Source organism: Muntiacus reevesi, chromosome 2 (genome assembly GCF_963930625.1).
Source record: "Muntiacus reevesi chromosome 2, mMunRee1.1, whole genome shotgun sequence".
NCBI classification, from domain to species: Eukaryota; Metazoa; Chordata; class Mammalia; order Artiodactyla; family Cervidae; genus Muntiacus; species Muntiacus reevesi.
In genome coordinates this window covers 251510602-251523752 of record NC_089250.1, presented here as the reverse complement: position 1 = coordinate 251523752, position 13151 = coordinate 251510602, and the positions used below count along the sequence as shown (strand labels likewise).

General features: G+C 43.8%; 1 protein-coding gene across 11 annotated transcripts in view; it reads right to left on the bottom strand.

Moving 5' to 3' along the window:
• Positions 1 to 1682: 1682 nt before the first annotated feature.
• Positions 1683 to 13151, bottom strand: part of ZNF821 (zinc finger protein 821) — a 28240-nt gene continuing 16771 nt past the window's right edge. For 9 of the 11 annotated variants that reach the window (XM_065925679.1, XM_065925680.1, XM_065925678.1 and 6 more), the window contains 5 exons: positions 7994 to 8119; positions 5316 to 5461; positions 4519 to 4623; positions 3393 to 3559; positions 1683 to 2653 (listed from right to left, as the gene is read on the bottom strand). In XM_065925679.1, the coding sequence (XP_065781751.1) occupies positions 1999 to 2653; positions 3393 to 3559; positions 4519 to 4623; positions 5316 to 5461; positions 7994 to 8119 (1199 nt within the window). In that variant the 3' untranslated portion in view covers positions 1683 to 1998. Of the gene's footprint in view, positions 2654 to 3392; positions 3560 to 4518; positions 4624 to 5315; positions 5462 to 7993; positions 8120 to 8224; positions 8316 to 13151 lie in introns of all 11 variants that reach the window. The other 2 variants (XM_065925688.1, XM_065925689.1) reach the window with 2 other exon arrangements.

The following is a 13151-nucleotide window of genomic DNA, read 5'->3' as shown; positions in this document are numbered from 1 at the left end:
ACAACTACTTGTTGCTGGTATTATTATTTCCATTTTGTGGGTGGGAAAACGAAGAGGTTTAAGTATGTGCCCAAAGTTACACAGCTATTAATTAGCAGTACAGAATGTTAAATCCAGGCACCTAATTCCTGAGTTTGTGTTAACTCATGGTTTGTTGTAAAAATTAAATGAGATAATCCATGAAAGTGCTCAGAACAATCTTTGACACATAATGAGTGCGCAACCATTTTTGAAACATCCCAGGTAGAACTTCCAGTGTGGGGCTCTGTGAGGAAGCCATTCAGCTCAAATAAATATTTTCTTTAAAATGTCCAGTACTTTGTAATAGGCTTATTCAAATTTTTGTATTTTTCAAAACAAGTATTTCAGCCAGCCTGGTAGGAATTAACCCTAGTTTGGTGGGGGGTCAGTTAACACTCTTTAAGTAGCCTTAAACCTACGGTGATCAGGGAGGAGTCCAAGTTTCCTTGTTATGATATTGGAAGAGGTCCACATTCCTGGCATAGTTATTTTTCTGGCTACAACTTAACTAGGGCACTTCCTTCTGGACCTCAGGATCTATAATTATCTAAACTGTACACAACCTTTGGTGCAGGCTAAGGAAAGTTTTGTGCTTGTTGTGTACCATCATCACAGGCGGCTTTTTAGAAATGACCTCAGCTCGTCTCCTTCATGGTTTGGCAGCCATACAAACTGCCAGAGTAGTCATTTTGCTCCGGTCTTGACCACTACTGACTTGAGCTCTCAGTATCACCTTAATTCTGGATTTTCTTCAGTGGGTTTTATTATCCTACCTTGGCTCTGGGGACTACATAAAAAGATGGGGTGTTAACCTCTTCTCTCAAATATTGAGTTCCCTGGCACTATGTACCTTAATATTGCAGCTGTTTCTATGACTGTATCCCTAAATGCAAATGACTGCTGTCTAGGGTAGAATTTTAAGTTTGGCAGACTGAATTCTGCTGGGCAAAGTAGTTGGTACCGAGTCTAAATACTGCATCCTCTTTAGCAAGTGCCAGTCATGAGGAAAGGTGTCTGCTTCTGAGTTTGGAAAAGGTATGCTCAATATTGCTCAGTCAGCGGCTGACTCTTTGCGACCCCATGGACTATATAGTCCATGGAGTTCTCCAGGCCAGAATACTGGAGTGGGTATCCTTTCCTTCTCCAGGGGACCTTCCCAACCCAGGGATCAAACCCAGGTTTCCCACATTGCAGGTGGATTCTTTACCAGCTGAGCCACAAGGGAAGTCCAAGAATACTGGAGTGGGTAGCCTATCCCTTCTCCAGCGGATCTTCCCAACCCACGAATTGAACCAGGGTCTCCTGCATTGCAGGCAGATTCTTTACCAACTGAACTATCAGGGAAGCCCCAGTCATGAGAAAAGGTGTCTACTTCCGAGTTTAGAAAAGGAAAGCTAGGTTGAAATAGCTCTTGGGACCACAGGCGAGCCTCATTAGGGTTGTGGGCATGGACCCTCACAAAGCTGGCATCAGTTCTTTCTTAATGTTGTCATTAACTTGTGAAGGCCAGATAAGGGATCTCTGCTTGGAAAGCCTAAGTGGAGGAGCACCCTCCCTTGGAAAAAGACAATCACTAGAAGTTCCTGTCTGAAAACTTCCATCCAGGTCTTAGATCACTTCATTTGCTAGAAAGAAATCAAGAGAAGAGCAGGAAAGGGCAGTAAAGATAAAATTAATTTATTTGCCCTCATAACTCCGTGGGCCGCACTGGGACCCCACAGTCCCATGCGCAGACCTTGCAGCAGTGGGCTGGAGAGTTGAAGTGTCTGGAGTGCCTGCTCCCTCGTCCACAGCTGCCTGGAGCTGGGTCCCTCCTGACCCCATCATCCTGCTCCCACATGCAAGGGGTATGCAGGTCCACCTGCAACAAACCCGGGCCTGCCTCCGCTACAAGGACAGGATCTGATGGTGACTGAGTACAGATCCCTGTGGGCTCGGGTGGGTGGTGAGCGGGAAGGCAGGCAGGAGGGTATGGCTTCAGTGCAGAGCACTGCTGTTCTGCTCTTCAAAGGCCATCTTGCCCAGGAGTTGGCTGTCCAACTCCACCCCACTCACAGGTAGCTGGAAGAAGTTCATTTCAGCTGCTAAGGCTGCCATGGCAGAAGGGTCCTGGCCAAACTGAGCTCGCAACATCATGTCCATTTTCTCCAGCCTCCTCTTAAGCCGCTTGGCCTCCCGCTCCCGGATGAGCCGGGCCTGCCGCTTCTCGGGGGTCTCGTTGGCTCGCTTCAGCCTCATGGCCTCCCGATCTCGTTGCAGCCGGCGTGCCCGCTGCTCGTCCGTCTCCTGCATGCGCTGCAGGCGCTTGGCTTCTCGGTCCCTCATGCGCCTCACCTCCCGCTCCTCGGGGGTCTCATTGTCCCGCCGGCTCTTCTTGGCTGTGCGCTCTCGTTCCAGTCGCTGCAGGCGGACTTCCAAAGGCTCATTCTGCCGACGCAAGGCCCATTTGCGGACACTGGGGGTCTGGGCTTCCAGCAGCTTCCGGTAGGCAGCACAGTTGTTGCATACAAGCAGAATTCCAGCAGGGTACACTGGAGGACTAAAGGCAATGTCCTTCCCCTCAGCACTGGAGGGGCCCTCACTGTGGGCTGGCGGTAGGGATTCCATATTAAGGACTTCGGGGAGTTTCTCACTGGAAAGCAAAAATTTTGTATGGTTAATGCCATGGTCTGACAAGGCGCTGATTTATTCTGTCCTGCTAGGCCAGTCGCTCCAAGTTCACCACTAGGGGTCAGCTTGAGTACTTGGGAAACCTCCTCCACCTTTCCACTCTTGCCCTTCTTTGGGCCAGTGTCTACCAAGTCTTGAAGCCCACCTGGGGTTAGGGACTGAGCCAACCGCCACAGCAAGCCACCAGAAATCAGAGGAGGAGCCCTTACGACGTACAGTTCCGTTCAAGACAAACTGCTGGTGTCTGCAGGAGCTGTGCAAGGCAGTCCTCCTTGAGGTGGGAGCTGCCACAGGGGAGGTCCAGTCCACTGGCTTCATGTCCCCCTGGCTGACCCTGTCTTGTACACTAACTAGCAAACAGGATGCGGACAGTGCACACAGCCTGTCTTCCTAGACACGGAGGAGACTGTCCTCATGTGAGGGTCCTCACGGCCCCTCTAACTTCTTTCTCCATGCTTTATCATGAAGGTTCTTGGACTTCCCCACATCCCTTTCCAGATGAAGATATTCTGATTGAGGAAACACATGAGAATTCATTTCCCTTTGGGGGTGTTTTAACGGAATGGACATATTTATTAGCCTCCTTCCTTGTATTTCCAGAGTCAAGAGTCAGTTGCCTTTGCAATGCCAAGTCTTTGACTGGGAAAGGACCCACACCCAATAATCTGCTCCCAGCATAGAGGTTTAGGTGTCCGGCTAACCTGTTAAATGTGGCATGGCTAGTGAAACGGGCTCCACACACAGCACAGTTAGACCGCTGGTCCTCCGAATGGATTAAGAGGTGGCGACCCAGTGACCCTGGGGAGCTGAGGGCCCGGCCACAGACGGGACACATGTAGCTCTTGGCGCTCACCACGGCTGCAGTGTGCTGGAAAAGAGAGCCTCATCTGTCAACTCACACCAGCTCCAGGACAAGTTCTACCCACTGAGGAACTACTTTCTGGGAAATATCCCCTCTTTCCTTAGTCTTAGAACAAGAACTCCTCCGTATTTAGCACCCAGAAAAGGAACAGGCTCATGTTAAAGGGCCTTCAGAAGGGCAAGGCCATCCACATCACTGCTCAGATTTCACTGATTTGAGTTCTGACTATGTTCTGGGATGTGGGGCTGGCTTGGGGAACAATGAGCTGCCACATCCCTCTTTAGAGCCTGAGAAGAATTTTTGCTCAGGATAATTTCTCACGGTCTGTTTGCCCCATGGTGGGTAGGTATAAGTACACTTTACCGTCTTGAGCCATCAGGGAAGCCCAATAAGTGCACTTTAAAGGAGCATTGAAGGCCAAGTCTAGAAGCTGGCTGGGAAGACTGGTACCCAAAAGGTATTTAAATGCACAGCTTTTCCTTCCATCTTTTAATATCAGTCTTATGAAGAAATGCTTCCCCTCATAAACCTGAGATCTTTATGGTAAAACCCAGGCTGCCATGTGTGCTGATGCCTGTTCACTACAGATCACAAGACATATGTGTTCTGTGACTAGATCGGGGAAAAAAGGTTGTCTTGCTCTGATGCATTGGTTTACACTAACTTTCTCCAGTATTTCAGAAACATCTGTTAACTCATTTCTTTCTTCTTTGAAACAAAGCCCATTTGTCTCTCACTATATAAAATATACATTAATTACTTTAGGAAAAAAATGATACTTAATTTTCACAGTACGTCTGCCTGAGAACCCAGAACATAATTCACTCAATGTATCCCACTTATTCTCTAAGAGTGGAATCTGGGTGGAAGCAAAAACAACCCAAGGTTCTTTCTGGGGCTGGAGGCAAAGGCTAAACAAGTCACTGGCGCCCATTTTCCGGAACATGTGGCTTCCTAAGCCATACCTGGTACACGTGAGCAATCAGCTGCTCCCGACTCCCACAGTCCAGCTGGCAGAGGGGACATTGGCAGAGTCCAAGTAACGGGTCAGAATGCAAATTCTCCGTGACCTGCAACACAACAAGTAGGCAATTCACTAAGATGGTTTACCAGTCTCTTCCCTGCCCCTGCTACTTTTAAAAGGGTATCCTGTTAAAAGGAACACAACCTCTTATCATACATTATTCTCAGGTTCCCATCATAAGTCAAAGGAAAGAGTGACAGGGGAAAGGGAATTAAATTTGTTCCCATCTTCATTTTCTCCAAGGCTTCCTGCCATGAAGACATAGAATTACTCCAAAGAGCTTATCTAATTTTCCCCTCTAAGGTAAACACTGTAGGGAGAAGATTAGCTTTCCCTCCTGCCATGCCTCTTGCAGGAATCCTCAAGAGACAATTTAGTGAAAAGATGGCACCTTATTTAACACTGTGACTGAAATTTGCAAGAATATTCAAGCGTACATCTCAGGAAGTCAGCTAATAGTTTTGCAAAGATGGATGTTCTGCCGGAAAGAAGTGGGGAGCTTCGGGAGCAGGAGCTGCATGTGGGTAAAGTGATATGTGGGTGGGTGGAAAAGGAAGGCTGGGTGTGATGAGAACTGTGTGCCTGAGGTCGGGTACCTAGTGCTGTGAAAGAAGAGAGGCTGTGTCTGAAAACCCGGGAGACCCTCAGAGGCAAGAGTTGCCTTCAGGTGGAAGAGAGGCATCTGGACAGAGCAGAAGGGGAAGGGGTGCCCAGACTCAGGATCCATTTGTCACTTGCCTCATGCTCTACCACTTTCTTTCCACCAACAGGCTGTTCTGCATTTTCTAACTCTTTTTCCACTTTGACCACTCCTCCATCTTCCTCTGACGTATGGGAAGAGACTTCATCTTGTGTGGTCTCCTCTTCGTCTCCCTCACTGTCACCTGGAACACACGAACTGGTCACTTATTCTGATTTTTGCATGAGTATATCTTGTGTTGCTTTCCACCCAAGAGTTTGCAGCTAAAATGGAAAACACCCCCAGATCTTTCATAATATAGTTGGTATCAGAGCTTTTTTTGAGTACAAATCATGTTAAGTGGAAGCCAGCTCTAACTGTTCCTTATGTTGTCATATATACATAAAAGAGAAAATCAGAGGTAAAACTGCATTGGAAAATGGTTATTAGGCCTTGTATATTACCATAAAAACGATAATTTCTTACACACGGTTCCCAAATATCTCACACTTCAAATCACACCTCCCATGTACCTCACACCATGCTTATTCTGACAACACACCACTTTCAACTTACCAACATTTATCACTGATTTTATTACTTACTTTTGTCCCTAACCTCGCTGCACAGCTTCTCCGTGGTGTCATACTCTGTTCTATTCTGAGACCCTCTAGTCTTTTCTCTCCCAACAAACCCCAAGGCGCACTTGTAGAAACACCAACAAGTTTTTCTCTCTTCTTATCAATAAAGGAGGTAGTAGGAAATTAGGTAAAAATGTCACTTTCTAGGGGAAAAGCTGCTCAGGACAGTGCAGGAGTTAGTACAGCAACCGACCTCTGGCATTCTGCAGTGGCGTCTGACTCACAGTGTCCTCACCCTGCTAGAAACTCAGCAGTCTAGGCTAAATAAGTCCATTATTCCTGGTGGTTCCTTGGATTATCTGATGGATAACTGACTGCTTAACTGGAGGGAACAGGACATTCTTTACTTCGGGATGAAACATCATTTCTAATGACTAAAGTAAGAATGAGTTTTAGTTTAGGAGTAGGATGTGGCTGTGTAGAGGTCTGCCTGTGGCTAGAGGATCTGCAAGGTTTGTGTGAGCTGATTTTTTTTTTTCCTATTATAAAATAGGAAAAGAAATGATTTTGTTTTCCTTTTTAAACACAGTAATGTAAGGAGTTCTTTCTGAAAGGAAAAAAAAGTGCTAGTACATTGAAGATCCCGAGAGGAAGCCAAACCTGGGGAAGCTGTCAAGACTCTAGTCCCGTCCCAACACCACCTGGATCTTGGACTTCTGGGCCTGAATGTCAGTGAGAGGAATACAGGATGGAGCTTCACCAGGCTCTCTGCATTGGCAGTGGGACTCGGCTTTCTTAGCTAACGATGCTTATCTTCTACTATCCCTTAAGTAATTTCTAAATCTACCAGTAACTGGGCAAAACTGGTTACATTCCCTTTCTTCCAAAGAAAATCTACCCACATCACCTGCTAGTAGTTACTTGTGTCTCTGTTAGGTATTCCACTTGGTTAGTGGCCTGGATTTGAGCCCTGGAAAGATTTGTAGTACGCATGCACTACTCCTCAGTCCAAAGGTTTAGTTTGAATCCACTTCAGTAAATAAGGATCGGCACAGATTAAATGATACAATGTTTTCTCATCAGCTTATTTAGAATACCTGTAGTCTAAGATAATACTGTATCAAATGTTTTTTGTAATTTCTCAAAGATTCAAATATATCTACTAGAAAGGTTAAAAAAAAAGTCTGCCACGTAAAGGGATGATACAACTCTTCCAGAACGGAAACCTGCCCGACTTCCGTAGATTTGCATTCCCACCTATTACTAAAACTGGGGCTCCTGCAGACTTTCGAGAAATGTTTGGGTTTATTTTTCTGTACCTGAGCAATGACTTGCTAAATTACTATTTTTATTGCTAACATGTTAGTTTAAATAGAAAATGTAGTGCCTAGAATAGTGCAGAACTCTCTCCCTCTTCTCTCCTTTCCAACCACAAATGTAGAGAAAAATCAGAAATGTCAATCTGAATTGATACTAATAACAACCAATATCAGAAGGATCAAATTAATACAGTGAGGGTATCATCCTAGAAAATAACACATCTCAAAGTGTATTTGTTCAAGCAAGTCGTGGAACAGATGATCCCTGAGGCTCAGCCAGTTACCAGCCACTGTCTTTTCAATCCCTTCATCAAAGGATCTACTCAGGACGTGGGGTGAGAAGGCCTGCACGTTACCATTTTATGTGCCATGTAATCTCACTAATAAGCAAATCCTCTTACAGAGCATTAAAACCGGGTCTTCAGGCAAAACCTTCATGAATACCACGCTTGTATTTTATTAATTATGAATAAATAGATTCTAAGCGATAGGGATTTTCTTTTCTTCTCATTTGACCTAGCCCAGGGGCTCCTTGCACACTAAACATCCCTAAACATCCCTATGCCCCATCAGAGTTATCACAAACCTATCTGTGTATGGCACTATGCCAAGTACTGCAGTCTTTGAGTTAAAAAAAAACAAAACATAATGTCAAACCTATTCTCTCTCTGAACAACCGTATGCCCATATACCTTAGAACACCTGTGGGAACACTGAGGATCCACAAGTCTCCTTCAGGTCTTCCTCCCAACCCCCATGCACAATCCCCAGAGCACACACACTCTGATAATTCTTCTCCCATTGCCCTGAGTCATTACCAGAAGGTGCAGAACTCACTGCTACTGGAGTCCTGATCTCTTAGTTGTTGGATAGCTTGTCGCTGACTGCCAAGGTCTCCAGGAAAATCAGTTTTCATCATCGCCTGGCGGGCTTGCTCTTCTAGCCCAGCAAATACTTGATCCCCTGGTGGTCACAAGGAAAAATAGTCAGGCCACCAGCTGGGCGGTACATCCCCAGGCAAGCTGGTTGGAAAGGCAGACCATTCAAAGGTAGGAGACAGGCAGGTACCCTGTGGCGGGGTCATTCATCTCCAAGTCAGCTGGTGGCCTCCAGTGGTTTCTGGGCACAGCTACTCTTCCTGGGCAAGAAGCCAGATGCTCTAGAAAGAAGCATTTGCTTCTCTTAAATCCTTCTACTCTTGACTCCTTTTAGAGGTGATAAATTGCTATTATAACATTCCATCAGGAATGGAGAGACAGAGAAAAGAGGCAGCGCGATGGGATGAAGATAGGGCAACAAATCTGGGCACAATTTTGAATCTTAGTGTATTAGCTACATGGCCCTGACTGCCTACTTCTGACTATATAAGCAAGTGCTTCAAACGATCCATCTAAAAATAGTATCTCTGACCCCATCTTTCATCCACTCTCCTTACAAGACATACTATGGAAGTTTTCCCTTGACTCTCTCACATCTATAAGAATTAGTCACGAGCAAATAAAAAATTGGTTGAATGATTGATTTAAAGGAAAATGGATAATATGTAACTCATTTCTGCTGAGGAACAAACTTCCTGAAACATGCCAACCAGTTCACAACAGGATAATATTCCATCTAGTCTCCATGGTTTAGTGTGGTCTTTTTTTTACTCTTCGTATGGGGTATCCAAAAGCCCTGGAACCATCCTTGACTGTGCATTTACTCAAAGGAACTCCGCCTGGTGTCTGTGTGGTTATTGAAGAGTTAACATTTAAGTGCTCTTTTATTTCCAAGAGGCCAGGCATAAGGAAAAAAAGAATTGGGTTTCTCAAGGTTTCCATTATCTCAGTCAGAGTGGAAACTACAATCCCCATTCTCCAGCCACCACGGAAGAATAATAAAAGCCCTAGTGAAATGTCTGACAATAGGCCAGGTGCTTTCTTAATGAAGAAAAGGGAAATTAAACAGACTCAGGTTCCGAGGCTGATACAATGATTTAGGAGAAACGACCTGGTCAAATGACTTGAACAACTAGTCTTCAGGCAGTGAAAAAACTGATGTGAACTATGACTTCCCAGGTGGCTCAGTGGTAAAGAACCCGCCTGCCAATGCAGGAAGCAACAGAGACACAGGTTCAATCCCTGGGTCAGGTAGATTCCCTGGAGGAAGAAGTGGCAACCCACTCCAGTATTCTTGCTAGGATAATTCCATGGACAGAGGAACCTGGTGGGCTACAGTTCATGGGGTCGCAAAGAGCTGGACATGACTGAGTGACTGAGAACACACATGGGCTTTGTGTGATTCACTTAGGCATTTATTCAGCAAATATTCAGTGAACATGTCCTATATGTTAAGTACTGAATGCTAATAATAGTGATTATTTTGCACTTCCGAGTTCCTGGCTGTGTTAAGTGCTTTATAGTTGCCTTGTTGTTGTTCAGCCGCTAAGTCGTGTTTGACTCTTTGCGATCCCATGAACTGAAGCACACCAGGCTTCCCTGTCCATCATCTTCCAGAGTTTGCTCAAACTCATGTCCATTGAGTCGGTGATGCCATCCAACCATCTCATCCTCTTTCGCCCCCTTCAGACCCTTTGTTGTGGGAATTACTATCCATATTTTACTTGGGAGAAAAACTAAGATCTACGGTGGAAACAAAGATTCAAACTCCAGTCTATCCAACCCTTAATAACCATATTTTTCAACTCCTTTCTAGCATAGTTGTAAACAGAAGTTTAAGTGGTTCATTAGAGTGATTTTACCAAAAACAAATGCTTGTCTCTGTGTGATAAGAATAGCTCTGATCCTACTGTCAGTGTTACTTTCCTTCCAGGAGAAACCGATATATACGATGCAAATATCAAAATAATATTCTCAAGGCCAGTAATGACGAAAGGAACCATCATTTTTCTGGTTCTGACGCCATATGATAAGTTACCATGCCTGGCTTAGAGTAATATTATGCTTCTCTGAATGATACCGTGAGTGGGAACAGAGATGCTAAAAGTCTAAGTGCACTTCTAGATACACAGCCCTCAAGTAAAGGAAAAATAAGCTGCTTCAAGTCAACCTTCATAATATTCAGGATGACACACTGGATATAAATTGTAGCTAGGGAGAGCAGAAAGTGAACTCTGTGTTACAGGCCCTCCTCTCTCCTCTCTGCAGGAGTGAAATACTGAATTTCTCCTTATTGGTTCCTCTGTAACCACAAGACCATGGCCAACTGAAACAGTTAATGAACTCTGGGTAAATGCCTGTTTTTGGACCTGGTGGCCGTGGCAGGTATGACACTAAGGAATAAGTTATGTACTAGCATGTAATTATCAAGGGCAGACCATCCGCATCAAAGACATCTCTAACGAAGCCTATCCAGAAACCAGTTAGGTTTTTAACACACCAAGAATCTACACTTTCCTCTCCTTTCTTAACAGGGAATCACCACTGAATTAGAAGGACATCTAAAAGGATATGTACTTTTCAAGATCAGCTAGTAATTCAGTCTAGTCTTCATTAACTTGGGCTAAAAATTTACTTCTCTTGATGTTATCTAAATATTTAGGCCTTCACAGAACAGAGAAGAGTCTGTTTAATACAGCTGTCCTATCCAGGACTTTTGGGAGCATTCTCACCTAGGATAGTTGGGCTATATTAATTCTGTTATCCTCTTTTTCGGCAGTTTGAAAAGAAAAGCTATGGTCCCACATTTTATTCCACTCCTGACTTGGGAAAAAGGCTAAGGTAAACTTTACTCCTCAGGGATATTCCTATTTTAAATATCAACATAAAGCAAACTATATAAAAACTATAAAAAAGGATTCTTTCATAAGAAGGTAGTGATACTTGCTAAAAGTATGTCATGTTAACTCAGGTATAATATGATCTATACAGATACTAGTGATTAAGAAGTGTTATACAATTGCCTGCTTTTACAGTGTAGAATTACTATTTCCTTCTGTCTTGAGACTACTGGAGTCGGTTAAAAAAATCCTCTGGTTTCTAGATATCAGTGTAAAGTAACCATCTTATTTAATTAACATGGGTACGTATCTGTCTATTGATAGTTGAGAAAAAGTCATCTAAGCTCAACAGTAAAAAGCAAGGTGCTACCTCTCATTTTTATGGTATGAAATCTAGATACTGTTGGTCTGATTTGGCTAAGGTCTTTTAGACTAGATAAGAATAAAGTCACACAAGCAAGTCTGTAGAACAGATGAGAAGCCTGAGATGAAAGTTACTGGAAAGAAAAAGATTTTACAATTCTCTTTCTTGAGTCTTTGGTGCAGTTAAATAAATGCAATATATGCTGGAATGAAATTAAGTAAAGCAGTTGAGACATTTTCTAGGCGAAAAGATGTTGAATTCAGAATAAAATAAGTTAGTGTTGGGAGTGAGGCGCTTAGGATTCTTTTTCTAGCTGACAGTCTCCGTAACTGAGGTGCTACCACATGTTGGGAACAGAATCATTATCTTACAAGGATGCTGACAATGAATGAAGACAAAACAAATTGCACTTTTTAGAAGGTGAGGGACTTTAAAGCCTTTTAGCCTACTTCTCTGTAAAAGTTAAAAACTTTAATTGAAGTTGGAAGTTTTCAGTCTCATATATAATTTGAAAACAAAAGTCTCTTAAGAAAAAGTGTTCCTTTACTTAAGTGGTTTGCTTGGTACAAACACATCAGATGAAAGTGTGCAAAGGACTGTATTTGCAACCACTTTAGAAACAGTTTACAGAAGTTTGTACTCAGAAGGGGGTGAGATGAGGAAGGAGGGAGGGAAGAGATCTAACAGAGATCTCAAGCTATCAGCAGTTCCTCTGTAACTAACAATAATTCTGGACTTCTATTCCAAAAACTCTGCATCAAGTCTATTAACCAACTGGGCAAAACATAAGAGTGCCTAGATGTTTCTGGGAGGAGAGATCATGATAATAGTTTAGATCCAGAGACAATCCTGAGGAAAGCCAAGTAAGTATATGCCAGAGCACCCTGCCTGTTGGCTTCTAAAGTAGATCTGACAGATGCTGCTGGGCTACAGCAGTGCGATTCTTTTTTTTTTTTTTTTTTTAGTGCAATTCTTAATGTATTCTTTTAGGCGGGCTTTGAGCTTCATGCCACACAATCCTCTTCTTCCCAGAAGGCAGATCTGATGGAGCTCAGCCATTACTCTGCTCAAATGCTGACTGGCTTTGACATTTAAGCAAAGCTTCTACAGACCTTCCCGTCTCCCAGAATTTGAATCCATTCCATTTATTTTAAATAGAGGAGAGGCATTAAATTCAATATATTTGATTGGTTCTATTTTGCCACAAGGGGATAGAAGGCTCATGTGGTCAGAATACCGAAATTACTAATTTCCACTTGTCATTATCATGGGCAATGAGAAAATGACCATTCAAAAAAGGGAGGATCAGCTTCAGTTCCCAAATAGTAAATAAGCAGAAGGTCCCCAGAGACTAGCAAATCTCAGGGTCTTTCTTCTTTCTTAGTCCATCGTGTGAGACAAATTCACAATTTCCCGCCCAAAGGTCTCAATGAAAACAGCCTCTCCCTGAAGGTCTGCTTTTTAGCTACACCCGAACCTTGTTTTCATAGCCCTCTTAATGGTTACCAGTGCAGAGTCTGCAAAGTCCTACCCGCTCCACCACTGTACTACGATATTCACTAGTTCAACTCTAGAAAACTGCATTTCTGCAGCTGTGGATATGGTATTCCCTTCTTCTCTATGGCCTGTGTTCCAACTCCAGTAGCAGCTCACCCTAGATTTGAGTGACTACGGTGGAAAGAGATGCGGCTATGGATTTATGCTATGTGGGTGTAGGAATCTGCCACACAAGCATTTACTGGTTCCCCTGGACTGATCACAGTCATATATCATCTCTGCGAGCTACATTCCTCCAAGTCTCTTTGGACAGGTGGCTTTTATAGGTAAATCCCAACTCCAGTGACTACCTTATTTGTGAACTCATCACTCTACTAAGAGTTCCCTTCTTACCCTGCCTTCTTGGGGAAACATTT